General features: G+C 49.5%; 1 protein-coding gene across 2 annotated transcripts in view; it reads right to left on the reverse strand.

The window, feature by feature from the left end:
• The window catches only part of ATF7IP2 (activating transcription factor 7 interacting protein 2), a 763,479-nt gene that overhangs the window by 379,202 nt on the left and 371,288 nt on the right, over window positions 1-12,989 (reverse strand). For both annotated transcript variants that reach the window (XM_069647842.1, XM_069647843.1), the window contains exon 8: window positions 322-386. In XM_069647842.1, coding sequence (XP_069503943.1) covers window positions 322-386 — 65 coding nt within the window. The remainder of the gene's footprint in view (window positions 1-321; window positions 387-12,989) is intronic.

A 12,989-nucleotide genomic window follows, 5' to 3' on the forward strand; every position in this document is an offset into this window, starting at 1 on the left:
AATTTTACCAATACAAGAATTCATAAAGAGAGACAGACTCTCAGTACCGACAGTCTTAGGGACTCGTAGGTTTACACATAAGAATGTGCAAAACAGGCAAGAGAGGTAAAGCTGAAGTCTTTACTGACCTCCGAAAAGTCAAGACAGGGTTCAAAACAAGCAAAAAGAAAGGGTGTCCCACAGATATCTATGCAGGGAAGGGTGCAAAAAGAAAATCTTTCCTAACAGTCTAAAAATGATCAAGTTTTATAGCAAAATGATTAACAATTACATGTTTATCATATGTTCACTAAAACTAAATGTTTATTTTCAAAATCGTACCTTATTATCTAGCTTCGAGTTAAGTACATTTACAGTTTCTGTGGATCCCCCTCTATTTGGATGATCTGTGGAGAAATAAAAACACTATTAAGCAAAACTGCACATTTCGTCATATATGCATCACTTTTTTTTTACAAGTCATCAGAAAACAACTTCTATTTCCCCAAAGTGAAATGTGTGTTGAGTTACGCAACACTTAACTATTGCAGTTTTTAACCACTATGAGCTTTCCGTAATCAACTGGGCACTTCAACCCTGCTCAGCAACAAACAATTTGTTAAGTTCCAAAAGTTGGTGTTTAGGAATCAAGTCCAAATGGCTCGCAGTTGCACCCGTGAGAGGTCAGAAATGTGAGACGGGCAAAAAGGTAAAGTTTTCTCAAAGTTTGCCATTTATTCTACGTAAAAAGGGGTTCTGATAAACGTCCAACTTTCCCTAACCTAACACAGATGTCCGTGCCTAGCAAACTAAAACTAATACATAGAATAAAATGATACAAGGAAAAGATGGCTGATTTATTTAGTTCAACAAAAGAGTTTAATAATTCATACACAATGCTTCTTGAGCGTACTCCTTGCGACCAGGGTTATATTCCTCAGAAGATGAATACTGCGTCTCTCATAGTGGAGTCAACACTTCCCCTTGATAGCCGTCTCCTCCCATGTGATCCTTCCCCCTGACAACACCTCCAGTCCAGGGGTTAGGATCAGGTAGCAGCTACCTTCCCCTTGCCACATTGGAGGAGACTTTAAACTGGGGTTTGGTGGGGCCTCCACAGAATTCACCACACATCCAAGCGGCAACCCTGGGACTTGGCACCTTAAGGGAGACCCAATACCATGATACCTTACAGGTAAGAAGGTATGTAATTGCAAGGGGTCTTGAAGTACCGCTGACCACCAAAAATATCAAGAAACAAATAAAGATGGGAGGTGGCGCTGTGGAGCAGCCCAAGATGGCTGCTTAGCCCTCGAGCTCCGTGTGGGCCTGGCGGACATCTGCCTTCATCTGCGACCAACGGGGTGCAATCAACCCACATCTTGGCCGGGCTGCTGCCCTACATCGCCGTGCTACAGCCTGTGAAATCCGACTTCTCTCGGTGTCGGGAAGCCTCCGGACGAGCCCCCTGCTGTGGTGGCCCACGGCCTCGCGGAAGCCGCGGCGTCGGCATCCGTCGGTTTCCTGCTTCCTCATCTGGGTGGCCTGCCGAGTTTTGCGACGCTGGACGGGGCGCTGCCCCTGAGTGCACCGCCCGCCCATCTGTGACCCCCGCTGGGCTGGCGGAGGCCCGATCGGGGCGTGGAGCTGCGGGGCGGGCTGTGGCTCCCCCCCTGCGCGGATTGCTCTGTCGGCGGCCACCGGGACTGCCCGCTGCCCTCCGCCGCCGGCCCGTGTGAACTGGGGGTGCCGTGGCGGGCGCTGGCTGATCACCGCCGAGGCGGGTTGGGTCGGCGCCTGAGGGCCCCGCTCGCCTTCCCTGGTGCCCTGCCGGACTGTCTTGGGCCCGATCCGGGTCGTGCGGCTGGGCGGCTGGCTGCGGTTGCCCCCCCTGGACGAAACGCCGCATCTGCGACTCGTGGCTGGCCCTCTGCCCGGCTGCGGCCCCCGCTGCTGACCTGTGGAGACTGGCTCGCTGCCGTATCGAGGTGAGGTGCGGGGGGGAGTCCCGCTCTGGGCTCTTGGGATACCCACGGCCCTTTCACTACGCTGCTGGCCTGCTGTCTGCCGGAGGCCCCTGGGTCTGTTACGCCCCCCAGAGCACGCGCCACGAGGATACACACCGGGCCCGTGCCCCTGGCGCCCATCCCTTCTCCTCAGCTACGCAACATCACACACGCTGGGCGCCTGGTCCCCGCTTTGATACCGTGCAGTGACTGTGGGGTGGCTGCTGCCCTCATCTGCACTGGGTGTCCCCCCCGGTGGTGCAGCCCCTACGGGAATCCTTATCTCTGCCGACACTTGCTTCCACCACTGCTGGGGATATACTGACACCTCTACCTTGCCACATTGGCCTTGGGACTACGCTCTCTCCCTCAGTGACTCCCTTGCTCAGCGCCACTCCTTCACTTGAATCCACAATGCCTAACAAGACCAGGGGGTCTTCCAGGGGGGGAGCCATGGATAGATTCGCCAGGGCTGTCCCGAGGGGGGAGGAGGCACATGAATCGCCCATGCAGGAGGAGCGGGTAGCGGACCACCATCCCATTGCCTCTCCCCCTGATCTGACTACACTCATGGAATCGATGGCCAAAAACTTTGCTTCCTTTCACGAGAAGCTGGACGACATCAACGCCAATGTCGCCTCATTAAAAACAGGGGTGGATCAGGCGGGGACCAGAATCACTGACGCTGAGAATCGGATATCAGCAAATGAGGATGAAATACATGTGCTGCAGAACACTGTTGCCTCCCTGTCGCGTGACATGCGTAGTGTGAGAGCGAAGTGCGACGACCTCGAATCCCGTTCTCGCAGAAATAATCTACGAATTATTGGAGTCCCTGAGAATGCCCTTAAGGGGCGCAATGAAGATGCAGTGGAAACCCTGCTCAAGGATTTGCTGGGCAACCCAGCCCTGTCGCCGTACTTCACTGTTGAGCGCGCTCACCGTGCTCTATCACCAAGGCCCAGACCGGGTGATATCCCTAGGCCCATAATAGCCAGAATCCTCAATTATCGGGACAGAGACCTTATCCTTCGCCTGTCGCGGGAGAAGGGAGACCTGCGTCTTGACTCACATACTGTAAGGATTTTTCCAGACTTCTCAATAGCGGTGCAGCAGGAGAGGCGCCAGTTCATTGGAGTCAGGAAGCTACTTAGAGAGCGAAACGTTCCTTACGCCATTCTTTTCCCGGCACGCCTTAAGATTACCTATAATGGCAAACTGTATTTCTTCACTGTTCCGGAGGAGGCGGTGAAATTCATTGAGGTACACCTACCACTTCCCAGCCCGGCGGGGGCCCCTGCTGAGGCCGAGTGAACCAGAGAGACACTACCCGGAACCCATCTATCAACCCAGTGAATCCGAGACTCGGAACGTGTTTATGGCAACAACGTACTGCACACCCAACGATCCAAGCTCCTCTGGCGTCTGATGGGGCTGAGACTAGACTTGACTGTGGTCAACGGCGCTCTCCCTGCCCTACGGGGCGCTGTGCCGGCCATATTCTCTAGTTACCTCTTGGTCTTGTCTCGCCCGCAGCGTTCAGCTAGGTATGGAGACCTATCTGGAGATCCGCCCGTAGCAGAACTCACATCCGGCAGCACACGCTGCCCTACATGTCACTCTAAGAGCCGCCCACACGGCAACAGCACACCTACTTGCGATTGCAATGTTTATGTTTTGTTGGTTGTCACTGCTTATTTGCCCCTGTTGGGCTTTGAATGGGGCGTATACTGGTCGGATTGCGCCCTCCGACCTCTGCTTCTTGGGTAGAGTCGGGTTTACTGATGACACCGGCACAGGGGGGTGGGGGACTTACACTGCAAGTTGGGGGTGGGCAGTGAGGGAGGGGGGTGGCACTGTTGGGGTTTCGAGAAATGTTATAGGAAAAGGCAGAGGCGGACCGACAGACCGCATCACATCGGGTCTTCTACACCCGAGAAGGCTTAATCTCACATCTGAACTGTGGCGACAGTGGTGGGAGGGCTACCCCTGTGAGGACTCTCCTCACTTAGGATGTGGGCTCCGGCTGCGACTGTGGGATGTACCTTAGGCATCTGAAATGTCCACAATAGTAATGTCCTGGAATGTCCGGGGTCTAAGCAACTACACCAAAACTCGCAGAATCGTGGCCTATGCCAACAGGCACGGCTGTAAGATTCTGCTTCTGCAGGAAACACACTGTAAAGGCCGGCTGGCCAGGTGCATGGCTCCTTCTTGGGGTCCCCACAGATATTCTACCGCTTACTCGACCCGCGCCAGAGGGGTATTAACGATGATCCACAGGTCACTCAAGTTCATGCTCCATAAGAGCTACATTGACCCAGAGGGGAGGTATGTCATCCTACACTGCGCAATAGCCAACAGGGAATATCTGCTAGTTAACACATATGGCCCTAATGTGGACTCTCCCGACTTTATCGACCAGGTGGCCTCCATATTGCTGGGATACATCGGGGTGCAGATCATCTGGGGGGGGGGGGGGGGACATGAACTTCATATTAGACACCACATTAGACAGAACAGGCTCGGCCCCCAGACTCCTTTCCAATGCAGCCTGCAAGCTCCTTGCACACAGCATAACCCTTGACATTCAAGACCCATGGCGGGTAACGCACCCGCAGACGCGTGAATATACTCACTATTCCTCTGTGCATGATAGCTCTTCCAGAATTGACATGTTCTTCCTGTCCAGTACCTTGTTGGGGAGGGTGGTGGATACTCGGATACTGGCGCGTACCCTATCGGACCATTCACCGGTCCAATTATCTCTGGACTTGGGTGGGCCCCCCCCACGATTAATACATGGCGCTTCAAGTCCTTGGCTTTACAGGACATTTAGGGCTGACATTCTGTCCGATATGTCTTAATACGCCCCAGGCTACCTCTATGGGGGTCCGGTGGGAGGCTTTCAAAGTCTTCATCAGAGGAATGTCCATTGCCAGGGAGGCGGGAGTCCTCAAAGCCATTAGGGCTGCCCTTGCTCGCTCTGAAACCAAGCTGCGTGAACTTGAGAGTGCCCATCCTGCATCCGTTGACCCTGCCATCCTGTCCCGGATCAGCGAGGAACTCAAATTCTTTAACGAACAGGCTACAAGGGAAGTTCACTACTTTAGTCGCCTGCAGGCTGCCCGTAAATATGGGGAGGGAGACAGGCCCGGCAGGACACTGGCGGCATTGGCTAGGGGTGAGTGGGGCCAAGCTCAGATCTCTTGTATCAAGGACCCCCTGGGGTCGGAACGGTGGTCTGACCAACGTATTCTGGAGGTCTTCACGGACTTCTACTCAGAACTGTACACCCAACCCCCCGAACACAGTGGGGTCCAAATGCGCAACCTCCTCGAGCAGATCCCTACGACTATTGTCTCTCCCGCAACCAGAGACCAATTGGATTCCCCCATCCGTTTGGAAGAAATAGTTGAGGCTATATCTAAATTCCCTAAAGGAAAAGCACCTGGTCCGGACGGGCTGACAGCCGAGTTTTATCAGGAGCACGTGGCCATTCTGGCCCCCAAACTGCTGGAGGTTTGGAACGAGTCACTCCGGCTGGGTACCCTTCCCCCGTCGTTGCGTGAGGCTGTCATCACTGTCCTGCTTAAACCGGGTAAACCCACTAACGAGTGCGGATCATACAGGCCCCTCTCCCTAATGAACTTGGACACCAAAATCTTTGCCAAGGTGATTGCTAATCGCTTCCTCCCGGTCATGTCGTACATGGTCCATGATGATCAGTCAGGATTCGTCCCTGGGAGGTCAACATCACACAACATAAGAAGGCTGCTTAATGTAATGTCACGCATTGACCAGGGGGTGAGTGCGGTTGCGGTCACACTGGATGCTCAGAAGGCGTTCGACATGGTGTCATGGAAATATATTTGGTTGGTGTTGGAGAATATGGGTATAGGGCCCAACATGATAGCATACATTCGGTTACTATACACTTCCCCGGTGGCCAGAGTGCGAGTTAACTCCCAGACGTCCGGTCTGTTCCCTCTCTTCAGAGGTACTCGACAGGGTTGCCCGTTCTCTCCGATCCTATTCGCCTTGGCCATAGAGCCGATGGCCGATTATGTCAGGGAAAGACATGCGCGCAAAGGGGTGCGGCTGAAAGACTCCCCTGAAATTATCTCGCTTTATGCGGACGATGTATTGCTCTTTGTAAGAGACCCAACGGCCCATCTAGACCCAATTCTGCGTGACATCACCCGCATTGGCACGTACTCTGGGTTTACTATAAATTATACTAAGTCTGAGATTTTCCCCCTCACTAGCTCCACGATACAGCCCCCCACCGAGTACCCGCTCCGCTGGTCCCCTGATGGGATCAAGTACTTGGGGGTCCAGGTGTCTCTCCAAAGACTCGCTACTGGCAGACAATTACCGGACTGTTGCAGAGCAGGCCGAGACCAAGGTTGCACGCTGGCGTGCTCTTCCACTGTCATTGGCCGGAAGACTTTCGCTGGTAAAAATGATTTTGCTCCCCAAGTTGCTTTATGTATTTAGTAATGTCGCCGTCTGGCCAGGAAGGAAATACTTCATGAACCTGCACAAACTGCTCGCTCACTTCCTATGGCACTCTGGTGCTGTGCGTAAAAAGTGGTCGGATATGTCATTACCCTATGACAAAGGGGGATTCACAGCCCCGGACCTGTTCGCATCCTACTGGTATCCGGGGCCTCCACCCCGTCCCCACGTTAATCTCGAGATTCTGGCAGCAGCAAGCACCGATGTAATGTCCCTGATTCTAGACCGGCAGTATGTGCCAGACTCGCCCATTGACCCGGTCCGGACTACGGTGCAGGCTTGGGGCCAGATTTTTAAAACCTGCGACGAGCAACATCCGTACTACAAATGGCTCCCCGCCTGGAGCTTCCCCGGGCTGGAACCCACACGCGATACCACCCTGGCGCGACACTGGGAGGCCCTGGGCTACCGTGCCCTCACTGATTTCTATCCGGAGGGACAGTTCATAACACCGCAAACGTGGAGGCCGGGACACTCGGGCTCGGTTCTGGAGCTTCTGCAGTTCTACAGACTTCGTGCTGCCTGGCCTGTCTTCCCCATTGAGCCCCAGGATTCCCCTGGAATTGCTTACATTGCTAACTCGGGAGGTGCCCATGGGGTAGTCTCTTCACTGTACAAGCTCCTCCTGTCCGCTTCTTCTCCCCCTCCATCCAGGGCTCGTGCTGACTGGGCCTCCGAGCTGGAGCTGGATCTCACAGACCAACAGTGGGAGAAGATGTGTTCTCATACTAGCAGGGTGTCCCTAAACTTCCGCTACCGCACCATACAATATAAATTACTCAACCGGTTGTATTACACTCCAGGTAGAATCTCGAAGTTTGCTCGTTCTGATCCTCGATTGTGCCCCCGCTGCGGTGCGGAGGGTGCTGACCACCTGCACATGTTCTGGGACTGCCCGGAGCTGGTGACATTTTGGAGTAAAGTCATAGAGACACTGTCCGCAATCACTGATACTGTTGATCCCGATCCAATGGGGGTTCTGTTTGGGGTGTGGCAGACTGGAGGGGCTAAGGACATTGTTGGGTTCTTGAATGTTAGCTGTGTCATAGCCAAGAAATGTGTTTTACAAAACTGGAAAAGCCCTGCTCCCCCTACATTCCAGAAATGGTTAAATCTGCTTACGTGGTCCCGAAACTGCGAGGAGGAGTTTCTGGGCATGCTCCCAGTGCGTTCTCGACCTCGAAACATATGGTCGGCTTTCAACAGTTACTTGATCAACTCAAATGACTTCTTCAACGGATGAATCCTCCTAGCCCCTCAGTCAGTGACTCTGTGTTTCAGCCACCTGTAATATGCTGCTCCCTTTCTGCTGTTGCCGCATCTTTGCCAATATGTTCTGTATGTGCATGTATATGTTACAAATTTGTCCATATGCCTCTGATGTGTCTGTATGTTGTTTGCCTCTGCAAGCAAAAATAAAAGTTTAAAAAAAAAAAGAAACAAATAAAGATAGTGTGAAAAAGTAAATCGGTGAAGGGACCCAAAAGGTGGCCCTAGATAGAATTAGGATTCTATCTTAATATGCTTGCCTTCCTCCCTAATATATGTCACTAACAAACATATCACACCTTACGCTGTCCCAACTCAAAGGATTATGACTGCCGGCTGCTTATTACACCTGTGCGGTACCCACTCCTACTGTACACTCGAGTGGTGCTATGAACAAATGTTTTCTCACTGCTAGAATAAACCCCAGACCGTTTGTTTTATGGCACTTTCTGGTTGCACCTTCACGGAGCAGAGGCACTGATTTGCCGCACAGTTCTATCATTAGATAAAAGGCAGTTACCAGTTAAGATAGATTTCTAGAATTTGGTCTGGTGGACAGTTTAGCAGGCCACCCTAGTTACAGTGAACAGGGGGATTCTGAAAGGTTAACCAAAACCCATTTGAGGTAGCAATGGAGAGCAATCAAAGCTATTCTCAGTAGAGAATATGAGTGCGGTCAGAGGTCCACAATGAGTCCACTCTGTGAAGCACAAAATAATTTAGACATGAACGTATACGTATTCATTCTAGGCCTTAAAAACACACTAAAAAAGGAAACAAGTAGATGATATCGCACAACAATAAATAAATGCATGCAGTCACCATAGATTCTTAAAATGCATTCAATTAATTAAATCAATACAAAGGAAACAAGTGATGCAATAAGATGGAACCAAGTCACAAGAAATATGCCCTAACTTCAGAAGTCCAATCACTATGAAAAGCGGGGCATTGTGCCCAAAAGTCACAATGCTTCTCCCCAGAATGCATCTGATGCAGATAAACTACTTGTGCTGGTGATTGTTCAAGAGAAGAGAAGCAACAAAGTTACTGGTAAGTAAAACTATGTACTCATCTTTCAGGTTTTACTGCTCAGGTGCGATGACCGAAAAGCAGTGGAATGGAAGGGTACAAAGAGACTTGTTCTCAATGCTATTCTATAGAGGACAGGGGGATGAAAAACCATCTAAGAGTTGAAAGACCCATGATATCCAAGGACTCCAACACCCATAACCACTCAGGTACTGAGACGAGGAGGATGATCAAGTAAAGTAGTTTGTGCAAAGTGACAGAAGCTCGAAGCTGAGTTGGGTAAGAACTCACCTCACCGTTCTTTTCACACTTGTTAAACGTTTGCCAGGTTTGATTCGTTTTTTCATGGTATCAACAGGAGCACGTATTTCAGCTAGACACTTCAACGTCAGTTGAAGAGCTATATGAACCGTAAGGTACAATCCATTTCTTTGATTTCCTACACCGCTAGGTATATGGATCTAAAGTCACTGACTCCAAGTCTTCTCTTTTTCTACTTTCATATCAACATGTTGGGACACATTGATGCGCACTGAACGGGTATGTGTTTTTTGCATGTATATTCTAAAACATCATGTGGTTATTTACTTAATGCTAAATAATTCGATAATAAGCAAAATGTTGGGCATATGAGAACGAATATATCATGTACTGCACTGATGAAGGTTTTCGACCGAAATGCATTGGCAATTGTACATGAAATCCTAGCCAATTTTAGCCTGGCCTCATTGAACATGAAATAATAATATTCGTTAAAAAGAAACATAAAAGGGATGTGAATAAACATTTCCTTTAAGCAAATCAAAATTTTGTTGTGAAGATCTATTGCAATAACTTTGATGTACGTTCAAAAATCAGAGCAACCAATAGAGCATCCCTGCTTAGGGACAACTGAGAGCACCAGTTTTAATAGAGTGGACTAACTATTTTTCTTGTTTGTTGATATTCGGTCCCTATGCCCCAGGACAAAACTTTATTAATCAGGATTACACACAACAGACTAGTGAATTAACCTTAGCTACAAAGTAGTGCCCACCTTCATCCTTCATTCTTAGAAGCTCGAAGTGCAGACTAATAGTTGTATTAATCCCTCAGTGCGCAGGACATCGCACTATTGGGGAGAGCAGTGCAAGAGAGGATGTCAAAAACCATGCTGAGGCTCACGAACGCAGGACGCTGAAAGGTCGCCGGAACAAGGAGAGAGAAGCCGCAGGTGAGCAAGAAGGGCTGTGGAGACGCTCAGAGCCACGCAGCAGCTCCTGGATGGTGAGCCATTCGCAGAAGGCAGCGTTCTACAGCCTGGGTCGAGAGGGAGAGCTGGCGTGTGAATGTGAAGCCGCACAGGACGCTGGTGGAGCGTCCGCACACTACAAAGTGGAAAGCGGGTGAAGGAGTCACAAAGCTGAGGTGTGAGCAGATCCAGAGACACTGCACCCCACTGATGAGTCTGCCTAAAGCAGCAGAGACGACCAGGGCTTTCCGACAAGCACATCAAAGGTTTGAACAGTACGAGATTGCTGATGCAGAAAATACCCAAAGTTTGTTAAAATGAAGTCAAGGCAAAGTACAAATTCAACACCCAATAAGAAGAATGTTTGAATGCATTGAATGCAGACAAGAAAGTACAAACGCAAACCCCACTCAAGTACAGATGAATGGGATGCCAATGTGGGGAAGTAGTTTGAGCTGAGCAAATGTTGCCATACCCAGATATCCCAAGACCTCACGCTATATGCTATTGGGTTATAGCCAAAGAACTGTGAAAAACTATAAAAGAAGTACTGGTAGTCGAATACACCAGGCAGCTGAAGGTGAATACAGATACCTGGAAGAAGAGTATGCAAGATGATCGGAAAAACCCATAAGAGAAGTCCTGGCTGAGAAGTACCCCAGGCAGCAGAAATTTGTGAAGATTCCGGCCAAGGGAGTATACCAGGTGATATACCAAGATACAGGAAATAATACAGAAAAGACCTACAGAATATATTGTTTAAACAAGAACTTTGTGAGTCCGGTAAAGACACAAAGAACTGTTGCCTAAATAGACATTTTTTGCCATCCTATCTACAAATCCAGGTGAAGGGAATCACCCTGTGGATCGAAGGGTCTATACCGTGGAGAATATTTTCGTTGCAATAATTTTGATACTTATGGTTTTAAACACTTCATGTTTTGCTAACATCAAGTTAAAGACATTTTCCTTGCACCTTTTGTTGTTTTGTTTATAGTGTGAAGGTCAGAATAGGACGTTTTGGACATAAGGACGGCTTTTCAGTTACTGACATTACACAGATACTTCGTTTTTGGTTTCTAGGTAGGGAAGATCTTCTTTAGAGCAAGGACAGAGGCGTTTTCCCAACCCATTTTTATCTAATAAATGTCCTTGACCAAAAATATGTGTGCCCAGATTTCATTTTTGACCCCTCACATATGGGGCCAGGGGTGGGATTGGACTCAGTGGACACAAACTGGGGATTTGAGAAACTCGGTAACCAAGCTTCCGATCCATCTATTGCCACTGAACACCATCGGATTCGACTTGTACAGTAGCAGGGGGAACCGATTCAATCTGGGGACTGACTTAATACTTACAGATTTAGTCCTCATTCTCCCTCCTGGAACTTGACTTGTCTCCAAGTCGGGTTTGGCCTGGCGGTATGGCCTAGACGTGCAAGCAGGCGTCATAGACCCCGACTACATGGGAGATGACATACTTTAGTCAACGCAATCGTATTTCTGATGATTGTATCTGATTATTTTATTTATTTGAATTTATAAAGAGCACAGCAGCCCTGGGGCATCGTGGCGCTGTTACAGCAGGTTCACTTGGATACAGATGAAGGCAGGATCATATAGGCAATACATAAGCAGAAAGAAGCATTTACAGATATCCACTGATTCATAAGAATGTTACAAAAGATATGTTCCGTGGTCACCAGGGAACTACTCAGGTAAGTCTAATGAAAGAGCTTTGTTTTCAGTGCTCTTCTGAACACTGAATGAATTTTCATTTTGGAGCGTGAAAGGCAGTGCGTTCCAGTGTTTTGGTGCTAGAACCGTGAAGCTTGACCCTCCAGCTTTGGCACGTTTATAAGTAGGGTCTGTGAGTTGGTGTGCGTAATTAGTCCATTTTGGTCTGATTGCGTTTGCAAGGAGGATTCTTTACGTCAAGTATGAGGGTGCTGCGAGGGAGAGGCTTTTGTGTACAATAGTGAGGGTTTTGAAGATTATGTGTTCTTTCACTAGGAGCCAGTGGGCGTCACGCCTGGCCTGGGAGATGTGTTCCCTCATAGGTAAGTTTATTGCTGCTCTTAGTGTGTTATTCTCTGTAATTAGCAGTTTAAGTCGTTTTTTTATGTTGAGGTGCCTAGGTGCAGGACATTGCAATAGTCCAGCCTGGGTCCGATGGTGGCTTTGGCTATATTGAGGCAGTTTGAATCTGAGAGGTATGGTTATACAGCATTAATGATTTTTGTAGTAAGCGCTGCTGATGATACGATTGCATTGACTTGTCGCTTCATAGAAAGGGTGGAGTCCAGATATACACCCAGGGTTTGTACTGCAGCAGAGACCGTGACTACGGTATCCTCAATGCAGAACGTGCGGCATCAATCGTCTAGTTTTTTCAGGATTTCGCTTGGACCTACTAGTAAGATTTCGGTTTTGTCCCCATTGAGACATAAACCGGTTGCTGCCATCCAGGTCTGGATGAGGACATAGGTCTCTTTCAGGGTGTTTGAGTCTTGCTCCTATGACCCCGGGGAGGGGGAGAATGATTTGGGTGTTGTCTGCATAGTTTGTAAAAGCTATGCCATGCTCATCCAGGTCATTACCAGGGGTAAGGTAAAGATGTTGTAGAGGGTGGGGGGGGTACAGAAGCCTTGTGGGACTCCACAGTGTATAGGAGAGGGAGTAGCACTAGCCTGATCCGAGAAGACCGATTGCTCTTCCTTCGAAAAAAGAGGTAATCCAGGCTGTGGCTTCTTTGGAGAAGTGTGCTTCCTCTGTGAGGTGCCTATACAGGATCTTGTCCACCAGATCAACGGCGGCCCACAAGTGCAGGAGGAGGAGCATGGCAGGGTTTGTCACTGTCCATCGTTTCTAGTAGCTGATTTTTCAGCTCAAGAAGCGCTGACTCAGTGCCATGGCGTGGGCAGAATCCAGATTGTCTTTTTCCCCAAG

The sequence above is a fragment of the Ambystoma mexicanum genome, chromosome 2q, assembly GCF_040938575.1.
Source record: "Ambystoma mexicanum isolate Mex_15411 chromosome 2q, UKY_AmexF1_1, whole genome shotgun sequence".
Taxonomy (NCBI): Eukaryota; Metazoa; Chordata; class Amphibia; order Caudata; family Ambystomatidae; genus Ambystoma; species Ambystoma mexicanum.